Source organism: Otolemur garnettii, unplaced genomic scaffold (genome assembly GCF_000181295.1).
Source record: "Otolemur garnettii isolate 467f Iridium unplaced genomic scaffold, OtoGar3 scaffold00021, whole genome shotgun sequence".
In the NCBI taxonomy this organism is placed as follows: Eukaryota; Metazoa; Chordata; class Mammalia; order Primates; family Galagidae; genus Otolemur; species Otolemur garnettii.
In genome coordinates this window covers 3,635,825-3,648,266 of record NW_003852416.1, presented here as the reverse complement: position 1 = coordinate 3,648,266, position 12,442 = coordinate 3,635,825, and the positions used below count along the sequence as shown (strand labels likewise).

General features: G+C 47.3%; 1 protein-coding gene across 1 annotated transcript; it reads right to left on the bottom strand.

The window, feature by feature from the left end:
• Window positions 1–853: 853 nt before the first annotated feature.
• PRLHR (prolactin releasing hormone receptor) lies at window positions 854–2,563 on the bottom strand. Its single transcript, XM_003787122.2, has 2 exons — window positions 2,415–2,563; window positions 854–2,141 (listed from the first exon to the last, which is right to left on the bottom strand). The coding sequence occupies exon 2, from the start codon at window positions 2,133–2,135 to the stop codon at window positions 1,023–1,025; it is 1,113 nt and encodes a 370-aa protein (XP_003787170.1). The 5' UTR covers window positions 2,136–2,141; window positions 2,415–2,563; the 3' UTR covers window positions 854–1,022.
• Between the last annotated feature and the right edge of the window lie 9,879 nt (window positions 2,564–12,442).

The window sequence follows — 12,442 nt, the reverse complement described above, 5'->3', positions numbered from 1 at the left end:
TGGAAGCAATTCGTGTTTGATCTATACGTCTTGTGGATGGCAGTTTGTTTTTCTGTTCTGTCCTTAAGTAAACTTCTCCGAGTCCTTGTGTTCTGAGTTGATCATATTCAAGTACCACTGCAGAGCAGGTGCTGAGCAGTCAGATGACAGCTGTTGATCTGTTGCAGTTGGGCAATTAGGGAATGCTAGAGTATGCTATGGCACAGGGTTTACATGGAGTGTGCAGAAAATCAAATATCCGAGTGCCTGTCTGGTGGCAAACACTGAGTGTGTACACACACAGGATGTCTGTCCTTATGTACAGTGATATAGCCTCTTAAGTTAATTGGACCTTTTCTTCTTTCTCTCTTTCTACTTATCTGTCTCTTCATTAACTAATTCATCTCATCACTTTGAAATAGCAGTTGGGGTGTCAGGAGGAGAGAAAACAAAAGCAAGACCTTTCGAAAGGCGTCTCGTAGGTGTTTTGTGCTATCAATTCAAGCAGTTTCAAAACTGAAACTCTTTTGGTGTGTAAAGGTCTCCTTCAGGAAAACACTGAAATCCTAGATATATATTTGTAATACATACTTACCTGAAATCCTAGAAATTCAAGAGTTCCAACTGACTAAGCAACATCAGGTGTTACACCTCACCTGGATCCTTGTAACAACGCAAACGGGAAAGCTGCACCACGCTCAACACAGGCATTTAACATCCCACCCACCCCGGTCTTTCATCTCGCTGCTGAGCAAGAGAGGGGAAACAAAGAGACAACCATAGTTCGGAAAGACTTTTCAGAACCCGTCTTTTTGTTTGGCCTTCAAGGGCCTAAGGAAGAAATAGTAAGTCCTCTTCCTTTTCCCTGACCTCCAAGAAAAGAATGAGACTAACCAAAGCCCAGTTACTATTTTACAAACACACCGGTGGAGAAGTTGGCTGGGCTGGACATTGTGCCCTGTGTTGGCTTAGCTCTGGCTAGGAGTCAGCTATGGGTGGCCAGTGGACGTGGAGCTCCCTAGCCGAGGCCTGGCTCAGAGGCATCAGATGACCACGCTGACAGTCATGGTCTGGCCGTGCGGCACAATCTTTCGTGGCCAAGCGAGCAACAGCTTGCGCAGCTCCTCGCGGAAGCTGTCGTGCAGCCAGGCGTAGATGAAGGGGTTGTAGCAGGCAGAGCTCATGGCGAGCCAGTGGCAGAGCAGCTGCACCAGCCCGAAGGCGTAGGGGTCGATGGCGCGCGGGTCGAGGTCCCGCAGCAGGTTGAAGACGTGCAGCGGCAGCCAGCAGACGGCGAACACCACCACCACCACCACCAGCAAGCAGAAGGTGCGGCGGCGCCGCGCACGGTCCCAGTCTGCCTGGCTCTGGGTCACGCAGCCGGGCACCACGCGGTTCCGGAGCTTCACCGACACCCGGACGTACGACAGGAGGATGACCAACAGGGGGAGCAGGTAGGTGACCAGCAGCAGCCCCCAGGCGTAGAGCTGGCGCTGGCGCTCTTGGGAGCCCCAGAACTCCTCGCAGAGGCGTACGTCGTGCGGCTTGAGCTCGACGTGGTAGGTGTGCACGGCGGCGGGCAGCGCCAGCACCGCGGACAGCGCCCAGATAGCCAGCACCGCGTAGGCGCTGAGGCGCAGAGAGATGCGCCGGCGCAGCGGGTGCACCAGCACGACGTAGCGGTCCACGGCGATGGTGGTGAGTGTGAACACCGATACGTACACGGTGACCGGCTGCAGGAAGAAGACCAGGTGGCACAGGGCGCCACCGAACACCCAGCCGCGCGGCTCGAAGGCGTAGGCCAGCGTGAGCGGCACGCAGGCGGCGCACATGAGCACGTCGGACAGCGCCAGGTTGCCGATGAGGAAGTTGGTCACGTTGTGCAGCCGGCGCACCCGTGCGATCACCAGGACCAGCAAGCAGTTTCCCACCAGCCCCACGACCACCACGACACTGTAGAGCAGCACAATCAGCCCCTTCAGCTGATGCACCAGCTGCAGGCTCTGGAAGGGCGTGAGGGCCTGAGCGTCGGGACCAGCCTCAGACGCATTGGCCGCTGGAGCCTCTGTGCTCTGGTTGGCCGGAGTTGTGACCGCTGGAGGCAGCCCAGAAAGTAAGTCAGGGACCCCGGGGTCCCGAGTGGGCAGTGAGGCCATGACCACCTGTCCAAAGATAATCAAAGTCCATCACTTCAGATTCTCAATCCACCCTCCTACGCCAACAACACCCCTCCCCCATTACCCAAGTCCTCCCTTTGGAAAAATTGGCCACAGAACAGCAAAAGCAATAAAAAGTGCTGAACTCCCACCTCTGTAAAATAAACCTAAGCCTAGACATGCACTGTTTTTCTTTTCTTTTTTTTTTTTTTAAACACCTCCTACTCGGTTTACAGCCCTCGCAATCCACACAGGCCAGACCCAGGAGCGCAGACCTACCTGTGAGTGGGGCTTGGCTGATGGGAAAGCTCTCGGGGAAGGAAAGGGCAGAATCCTTCTGTCCCCCAGCAGTCCTCCGCTCACGACGGCCGCCAGGCTTCTCGCTTCTCTGCGGGAGCAAAACGGATCCAAGGGTTCCCAAGTAGGCTGGCAGCCTTTGAGGACTAGGAGCGCCTCCCCTCTGCCCCGCCCCCCACTCACGCGCCCTTGTATGGAAAATGAGGGCGGAGCGCCCTGCCAGGCTGTGCTCAGAGCAATGTGGGGAGGTTGGAACCAAAACAGGGAGGTGGGGCTGGCAAACCTGGGCCAGAGTAGGGAGGGGAAAAATCTCCTGCGCTAGAGCTGGCAGCGCCCCGCAGAGTCCCGCTCCCAAGGAGCGCGCAGTGGAGGAGGCAGAGGACAGGTGTGAAGCGCCCAGCTGTCGCGACGACCTGGTGAAAGCTCGAGAGAGGGAGCAGGGGAGAAAGTAGGAGTGAGGGGGTGAGATGCATCAAGAGGTGCAGGAGAGACAGACGGAGCCGTCCCAAGCGCAAGATCTCTACCGGCTACGGTGGGCAGAGTCTAGAAGATCTGGTCAGGGGGTTAAAATATAGAGCCTGGAGCTCGTCGCGGGCCTTTGGGCCACCGCCATCCCGCCGACACACGGAGACCTTTGCTTAGGCTGCGGTGCTTTCCTCTGCCAGCGGGTCTGGCCTAGCCAAAGGGAGGGTTCGGCACCACGGACAGCTCCCGCCGGTCCTGCAGCACCGCGCGTAGCGGCTGTGGGGAGAGGCAGAGGACCATAGTTAAGGAATTTCTGACCCTTTCTGAGTCCGAGGCATTTGGGAAAGGCACTTGGCCTCGCCGCCTGCTATCTGGTCTGAGGCTGCCCACTGTAGCTTGGAGTGGAGGCAGATGAGCAGGGTCTCTGGGGCTTGGAGGGTGGTGACTTTTGCTCCTGTTTGGGGTCACCACAGAGCCAACGACTGCACTGTCTTTACTTCCCTGGGTCAGAAATGCAGCCCTCTTGCCAGTCTTCCTGCACAGACGCACTTCAGTATCCGCCCCTGGCTGCTGCTCTGCTCAGCCTGTCTCTTCCTCGCTACCAACCTGCCTGGCTCTTCCCGTCCAGAATCTAAGTTCTCAGACTCGGACCCCACCCACTCCCTCCTTTAATAAACACCCCAGGCCTCTTCACCTCACTTGAGAATTAAAACATATATATATACTAGTAGTTGCAGGATTTCAGCTACGATAACAAAGATAACAAACATCTGAGAAGCTTCCAAGTTTCATAAAATCTTTAGATTAAGTCCGCCTTGAAATGCAAATTAACCTGGGTACTAGGAGGTAAGAGACAACCCGCAGCCTCTTTTTTCCTTTTTCTAGAAGATGGGGTTTCATTGTCCCCTCTCTGGTAGGCAAGTCCTTGTGCTTTGTCCACTGTAGCTGCAGATATCCTGTTAGACTGGAAAGGGGTAATGAATTATTCCAGCCTCCAAATTCAAATGAATCACTCATGAAGGGAAAAGTCAACATTGAAACAAAAGCAATCAATTTTATGCACCCATATCTATTCTGAACTTACACTCCCTGAGTTATAATCAATTTAGCTAAAAGCAGTATGATTTAAAAAAAAAAAAAAAAACTACAAAGATCCAAATAAGATACAATCTGTGTCTTCCTAACCCCTTACCTGGTTGTTTTTCTTATCACATTCACCAGCAGGGTTTTATGCAGATGAACCCAAGAGCAGAGGCATTCTTTCACTTCTAAATATCTTAAGCAAAGGAAATTGTGGTAAAGTAAGTTAAAAAAAAAAAAAAAAGGATTCGGGATGAATTTAGATCTCCCAGGTAGAACCATTATTCTGGTCAATATCATTATATTGATCAGTGATCGTATATAATAGTAAAAGTAGTAACAAGACATTCTTGTTAATAACTAAAGGCCATGCAAATATCGGTATGTGACAGTTCAATATTGGGATCAATATTCACAGAAGAGAGTTGATCATTTGCCAAATTCCAAAGTCTTCCAAGGGTTTCTCTTATCAATACTTGCAAGGCAGAAAGAAGATGAGCATCTTAGAATAAAACAGCTCATATAAGATCTTCATTCCCTGGAGGCAAGGCGAGTCCTTCTCACAATTAAACCATGCCAACGTTCTAGTTCTTTCCTGTACTAATACTGCTCCAAACATCTGAAAGATCACAAATAAACAAAACACTTTGGGGATAATTGAAGGGAACGTAGTATTTCATACAGTAGGCTGAAAACTAAGGGATTTTATCACCACCCCTTCCCCAGAGCCTTCAGTGGCCCATCAGCCCCAGGTTACACCCATTAGCAAGGCATTTCCAGCCAGCATGCACTCCCACTCTGATCCCCCCTCATTTTTGTAGTCTGGCTTCCCACACACACACACATACCATGTTTGCTCTATTCCCCGTCTCAAGCCAAACTTTGCTCCTGCTGACATAGCCTCGCCACTCCTGCCCAGTTTCTCAGAGTTTATTTTCTTCCTCCAGAATGTCAATTGTTTCACCCCCACTCACCTCTACATGTCTGCAAGACCCAGCTCGGCTATTACTCTGTTCTCAAAGACTTTTCCATTGCATAACCTTTCTGTCTTCACTACTTTCTACCTTTGAAATTGCAGAACTATTTAACCCTGACTATGAACTCTTTATGGACAGGGGTCAATGTCTTGAAGCACCTTTGTACCTATAATATGCCATGAACCAAGCAGATTACCCAATACCAGTTTGTTTTAACTGAATGAATAAAAATAGCCTCCATTTAGTTAGGACTTATAAGCATTATGTTAAGTATTTCACATGAATTGTCTCAATTGACCCCCTCAAAACTATTCTTATACCCATTTTACACACCAGAAAACTGCCTCATCAAGGCTAAGTAACTAACCACAATGGCACAGTTAATAAGCAGGAGGGGGTGGAATTTTTCAACTTAAATCTGCCTAATTCTGTGCCCAAACGATTCCACCTTTCATACTTTACTGCCTATGAATGATGATATAAACACCAGCACAGCCTGAAAATGCAAACAGGTGCAAATGGGATTGACTATAAATATAGGGACACACCCCCCCAGTAGCTTATTAAAGGAAGCTCTAAAATTGTTGGTTATAACTCTAATCTTATCATGTTTAAGTTAAACAGATCTTTAAACAGATCTTTTGCTTCACCCAAAATTTTTGCTTAAACAGATCTTTTGCTTCACCCAAAATTTTCCTTGCTTCTACCCTGGCTTAAGGCAAAACTTTGGGCCATATGAACTTCAAGGGTTAGTCTTTGCTAATGATGGCAATAGGTGACATAATGTGGAAAACAGATGACAGACACAACAGAAGTAAGAACTGCATGCCAGCTGCCAGGAAGCTTGGTTAAAGGGATTCGACGATCTGATGCCAACTAAGTTCATGATGAGGTCTATAGATTAGCCCAAACACAGGGGAAACCACTAGAGATGACTCTAATTACTAACAAGAGAGTGATTGTTTGAAACATGTTTAAGTCCAGGCGATAAGGGGCAGAAGCTCCCCCAGAAGTGAGTTTTTTCTTCTAAACTTGTCCTGTCCAAGAGCCAGATACTCCCTTGGCATCTGAGGCAAGGTGACATACCAGTTCTAGAAGTCTCTCCAAGCCACTGCCTGGTCCTGGCAGGGGTGGCCACCTGAGGTGTCAGGCTGTGTTTCCATTAGGTGACTTTGAGCAAGTGCTCTTCATCACAGACTCTACTTATCACATCCAGTTTCGCTATGCACACACTGGTCAGGTCTCAGCCCTCCCACATAGATTTGTCCAAACAGGGAGTGAAGAGTTAAAATCTATTATTCTGATCAGAAATGATCTTTATATGGCTGAGCTTTTCTATCTTATAAAAATAAAAAGTGAGTCCCAAACAGCCCATGTGTCCACCAACCCACAGCATCCCCCATGTGGTGCATGGGGCCGACCATCTTGCTTCTGCCCCATTTCTGTTGGGGTCCACCTTGGGTCCTGACCTTTTGGGTTGGATGCCTAGACAAAATTTGGGTTTTCTCTAGCCAGGTTTGTGTGAAACCTTTGGACTATCCGCTTACTGCTGGATAACGGTAACGAAGCATAGATCTGTTCTGGGAAGAAAGCTTACTCCTAGGGCGGCGCCTGTGGCTCAAAGGAGTAGGGCACCGGCCCCATATGCTGGAGGTGGCGGGTTCAAACCTAGCTCTGGCCAAAAACTGGAAAAAAAAAAAAAAAGAAAGCAAGCAAGCTTACTCCTAGATGGTCTCACCCATATCAAGGTAACAGGATGGAATAAAGCAACCATTTGTTTTTCACACAAGTCACCTATCAAGCTGTACTTGTTTCAGGCAGACTTTGCATGGATTCCAGGGAATCTCTAGGGGACAGAGGCAACTATTCCTGGCATTGTCTCAGAGTAGAAAATCTACAAGACAAATACACTTTTATTTTATAGTGTGGACTCCCAGCAGTAGCATAATTTTGTGACTAGACTGGCCAAGTCTTGTGTCTCTTCTATGTTTTCAGTGGCCCCAAGTATGGACTACCTCCCCAGAAGAGGGGTGGGTAAGCCCCCAGAGAAACAGAAAAGTTGGGATAAAAGGTAATGATGAGACCTCCTAATTCAACATAAGTATATAACATATGTGTATAAAATATATCCATTATTTGATAAGCCCTAGACAAAGTAAACCTAAGAGAAATACCACGTTTCCCCGAAAATAAGGCACTGTCTTATATTTATATTTTCTCAAGAAGATACACTAGGGCTTATTTTCAGGGGATGTCTTATTTTTATTAAGTATAATACAACAATCTACATTTATTCAAATACTGTTAAGTTATCTTCTCTTGGAACCTGACAGGGGGAGCTGACTTTGTTGGTGGGGCCAGTGCTAGTGATGCGTGAACTCCTTTCCCCTAGCTGTTCACACGTGCACAATAGGATGCCTGAGACCATGGTTACCACATGCACCCACGCCATGCAAGTGTGAACGGCTTGGAGAAAGGAGCTGTGGCAGATAAAAGGTATTCCAGTCTTCCTTACCCCTCCAAGCCAAAGTGCAGGGCATGGCTATGCAGATATGCTACATAGTCACACCCATCACTATATCTTATTATCAGGGTAGGGCTTATATTTAACAAATGCATAGAAATCCTGCTAGGGTTTATTTTTTGGGTAGGTCTTATTTTCGGGGAAACACGGCATAAGCAAGTAAGACATACTCCCTGCCCTCCAAGAGCTCACTGTCTAGTGCAGAATTTGCCAGCAGAATCAGCAAGCTGGAGGGACTATGAAAACCATCTCTAGGAAACTCAATCTTAAAACTGAAAAGCCCTGTGGCTTTAGTAAATTAACAATCTCTGAGACTCTTGATTTCCAATTCTTCTCAGACTTACGTATCTCATTATAGCTGGTTTTTTCAGTAACTTCTTATTTTTTTTTTTAACTTAATGGTTTGTACTTGAATTACCCACTCAATTAAAGGAAGACCTTGAGTTAGCAGTCAGGATGTTGAGAATACAGAAGGTGCCAAAAATATATATACACATTTTAAGAAAGGAACAACAATTAAAATGGGATCACTCAACTGGCTCTTGACTTCTGTAATTACAAGAGATACAACATACAAGATAACAAAGATTAGTGGTATATATTGAATATTATGTTCATATGGCTCTTCTGAAGTTCACCAAGTATTCTCCTTGGACATGAGAGAGCTACCAGTCAGCTCTCTTCAAACATCTTGAGCCCAGAAGTGTATTTTAAAAACACTGCATTTTCAAAGCTGTCCTACCACTTCTCCTGGAGTAGCAACATGAAAACAGAGGAATTGTAAGAGGGACTTTACCTAACAAAAGCAATCAGTGTAACTTGGTTTCTTGTGCCCTCAACGAATCCCCAACAATAAAAAATAAATAAATAGGCAGCACCTGTGGCTCAGTGAGTAAGGCACTGGCCCCATATACCAGGGTGGCGGGTTTGAACCCGGCCCTGGCCAAACTGCAACAAAAAAAATAGCCAGGTGTTGTAGCAGGTGCCTGTAGTCCCAGCTACTCGGGAGGCTGAAGCAAGAGAATCGCCTAAGCCCAAGAGCTGGAGGTTGCTGTGAACTGTGATGCCATGGCACTCTACCGAGGGTGACAAAGTGAAACTCTATCTCTCAAAATAAATAAATAAAAGAAGAAAAGCAGAAAATTAGCCGAAGTCAATTACCAAAGAGAGAAGAGATTTTATCACGAATCCCTAAGCCAAAACAAAGACTGACAAGCTCTCAGACCTGTAATAGCTTGGCAGTAATAGCTCTGCCACTCTTTTGAGTCATTGAGCAAATTCTGTATCCTTCAGATATTTCCATTTTGGAAAATATAAAATGCCCAGAAGACCCACTGTGGAAAGGCACACAACTTGCACCTGGTAATGGTGGCTACTCTCGAATAACTGTTTTGTCCTGCCTTGTGGTGCTGCATCTTGCCAAGGAGGTTGTGGGGTGCAATTCCCAACTCTCCCACCTGAACATCACTCCACAAGACAAAATTCACAGTCAGAAGAATGTTCTGTGTTTCATTCTGCTTCGATCAATCATTGTTTGCCAGGCATACAAAACCTGGGGCCAGATATTGTAGGAAGAATCAGAAGGGAAAAAAGACATTATTGTCTAAAACTTTGCAGTCTGGTGAGCAAGAAAGAAGCCTACAAAAATCGCTGTGATGTACGAACCATAACAAATGCCACTACCACGTGCTAGGAAAGAGAGACAGTAATGATCACTGGGGAATTTACTACTTGCTTTACTAAATTACAATGGTGTTCCCTCCTATAGGTCGTATTTATTTAAATGCAAAATAGTCTTTAGAGCGTTAGTAACATCTTTTCACTCAATCATATCAACATTGCCTGTGTCACTTAACGGTGCCTCTCTCTGTTTGTATATAACATAATAATTTGGGCTCATTATGAATCTCCATGAGTTTAAGCACTTCGATGGCATAAAATGAATGACGAGGGAGCGTTCCTTATGGGTTTTGAATCACTGAAGTGTTCCCCAGTCTGGCTCTGCGCCCCTAGCCACCTGCTAGCATTATTTCTTCCTGGGGAGGGGTGTGCCAGCCACCTCCTATATCCCTGACAGGCCCTGGGAAAGAACAATGGGGTAAAATTGTGGCAGACCTCTGCCCCTTTCTCATCTTTTCTGATCGTGTCATTTGATTTTGAAATTTATGTCTTTGACAATATCCCAAGTGACCCATGAGCAATGCTGACTGACAGTGAGGCCTAGTTTTGATTTTTAATCCAGGGCTGGGGGAAGACCAAGCCAGGCTGAATTGCTGGGGCCTCCAACAGATTTTACCTGAGCTCTAGCCCTTGTTCTTGGCCCATCTGGGTTCTCTGATCCCAGGAAGCCCTCTGCGACCATCCCGAGACCTTGCTGTATTTCTGAAGATACAGGACACCTTCTCTGATGACACTCTGTGCAAAGTGGCCCCTGACACACACGCATGCCTGCACACACACATATAACACACAAGTCTCGAGCAATCTGCTGAATTCTGGTTCTCAGCCAGTCTTCATTTTTTAACATTTGATAGTTTCTTACCCATACTCAGATTTTAGCAGCATAAATAGTGTATTTCAGCTTAGTCTATTAGGAGTAGACAATGGACACAAATACGTAATTAAATAAATAAACATGGAGACCAAAACAGAACACTTCAAAGCCATTTCTATTACGTTTCTTTTTCAAAGGCAGGGGACAAGGCAATTTGCTTCCCCGTTTTGATTCCAACCCTCCTTCATTATCAATTGGAAATAGCTTTTCTGCACGGTAGGAATCATCAGGCATCTGCATAGTGGTATGCAGCAGTGAAGGGCTCTTTGTAGTCACATTTAGATGAGGATCTTGACCTTGACCTTGCAGAAGCCCCTTATTTGGGTTTCCATTAATGTACGTCTCCCAACAACACACAGTGCTGAACTCAGACCACATCTCATTATGCCTGCCTCCGAATTATTATCTAAACACATCCAAGTTCATTCTGGTGTCACTGTGTGGCATGAAGGGGACCTTTCCTATTCATTTGTTTTTTGTTTAGACCAAATACAGAGCTAGAATGGTCCTCACGGTATCTTTCAATTGCATCACACCTCTGTGTGTGTGCACACAAATGTGGCAGTCAGGATGGCAGTTTGGAGGTCTGGATGTAGAGGAGGGGGGCCCTCCCTGGGTTTTATCCTGACAAGTGGGCCTTTGTCACCAGGGAAACAGCCCTGCTTTTCATCCTGCAGGAGACCATGAGGCACCATCTCAGTAGAGGGTAAATGATAGCAAAGTTTTATTTTCCTCTTAGTGTGGCCCAAGGACCACCTTCATCACAATCAACTCTAGAGCTTATTAAAAATACAGAAGGCTGGACCACAAGACAGACTCATTAAATCAGAACCACTGAAGGTGAGCCCTGGGAAAAACAAATTTCTACCAAGCACTGCAGGTTACCTGATGGGGGGTGAGAACCATTATCCCACAGTCTCTTGCTGAGGGTGGATCTGTGAGCCTGGCTCCCTCCAGCCTGGCCTCCAGCCTGAAGAGCCTGACCGCTGGTCATAGCCCCATCCACCTCCTCGTGTGACAGATGCTGGAAGAAAACTGTGCTATGCCAGCGAGGCGCTTTCTCTGTATTCTATCCTTTCTTTATAAATGATTGTTAATGACATTGGTAGCACCTGAACACATTCTCCTGCTTAGTAAAAAGCAAAAGAGCCTAAAGTCCCCTTTGACCTCCTCCACCCCAAGTCCCTATCCCTCCTGCAGAGGGTAGGTACACTTGTCTTTCTAGAGCTTTCCCTGTGCATTTACATATGTCTGTCTAAACCTATGGAAAAGAATTAGTGTTGACGGACACTTAGGCTATTTGCAACACTTTGCTGTTACAGCCCTCACTACAATAGACACATTCCTGTATGCCTCCTTGGGGAGGGCTTCTCTGGGGGACACTCAGTGAAGGGAAACCATGAGTCACAAGATAGGACCTGATTCACTCCCATTAGCACTACAGGGGACTCTCCTTTGCTTAATGAATTGCAAGAGCTCTTTATATATTGCAGAAGGTCTTAGACGATCAGATGCAGGTGGAAAGGAATGCTGCCATGGATGCTGGGCAAGGCCCCCCAAATCCCCCCAAAGTGATCTTCCCTACATGTTCCCTTTCCCCCTGGCAAGCACTTTCACTTACCCAGAGCTCCCATGGCGCAGCCAGCTACCATTGTCCTTACACAATCCATTTATAACCAGGGCCTCATGCAGCCTGCTGGGAAGGACGAATTCTCTGGGCGGGACATTGGCTCGCCCAGCAGAGCCAGTGTAAAGTGCAGGCATTGACACAAGCACTGCTGTCCACCTGGATCTGGGCTCAGCAGCAAGACTTCTATCTAATCTGTTTTCAAACAGAAATGCCCTTGGGAGACTTCACTTACACTCGAAATTCCACAGCTAATAAAATTTGAGGCTAAAACCTCAGTCAGTGGATGCCTGGACCAGATGGGCTCAATCAGACCATCTGAGGCCCTCCAGCCAGGCCTGCAAGAGTGAGCTGAAGAGACCTAAGGGTAGACAGTAATATTCCCAAGCCTACAAATCAGGACCCCTGAGCATGAATCCCCACATGGACAAAAACTGTCCGTGCCATCCGGAGCAGGCTCTGCCTGGCTCGGCACCCCCATTTCCTCATCTGAAAAGCAGGTTGGGGAAGGAGAACTTGACAATCCCAAAGGTCTCTACAAGCTCTGAGAATCCAGGAGTCAGACCGTGTGGCCCTGAGCCATTCCCACTGACTACCCACACCGGTGGGCAACACCACGCCTCTGCACACACCTGAATGATGTCTCCTGGCCTTTGAGCCTGACCATTTCAAGCTCGTGCTGGCCTTTCCTTCCTCCCTACCCCGAGGCCTGCTGCCTCTCCTGTCCCTGTCCAGCTCTCATTTACATTTAGTGTTTAATCCTTCCCTGAGGTTTTGTTTGAC

What these genes read in the sequence shown, in the direction of transcription:
- PRLHR (XM_003787122.2), bottom strand. Translation starts at nt 2,135, where the DNA reads ATGGCCTCACTGCCCACTCGGGACCCCGGGGTCCCTGACTTACTTTCT.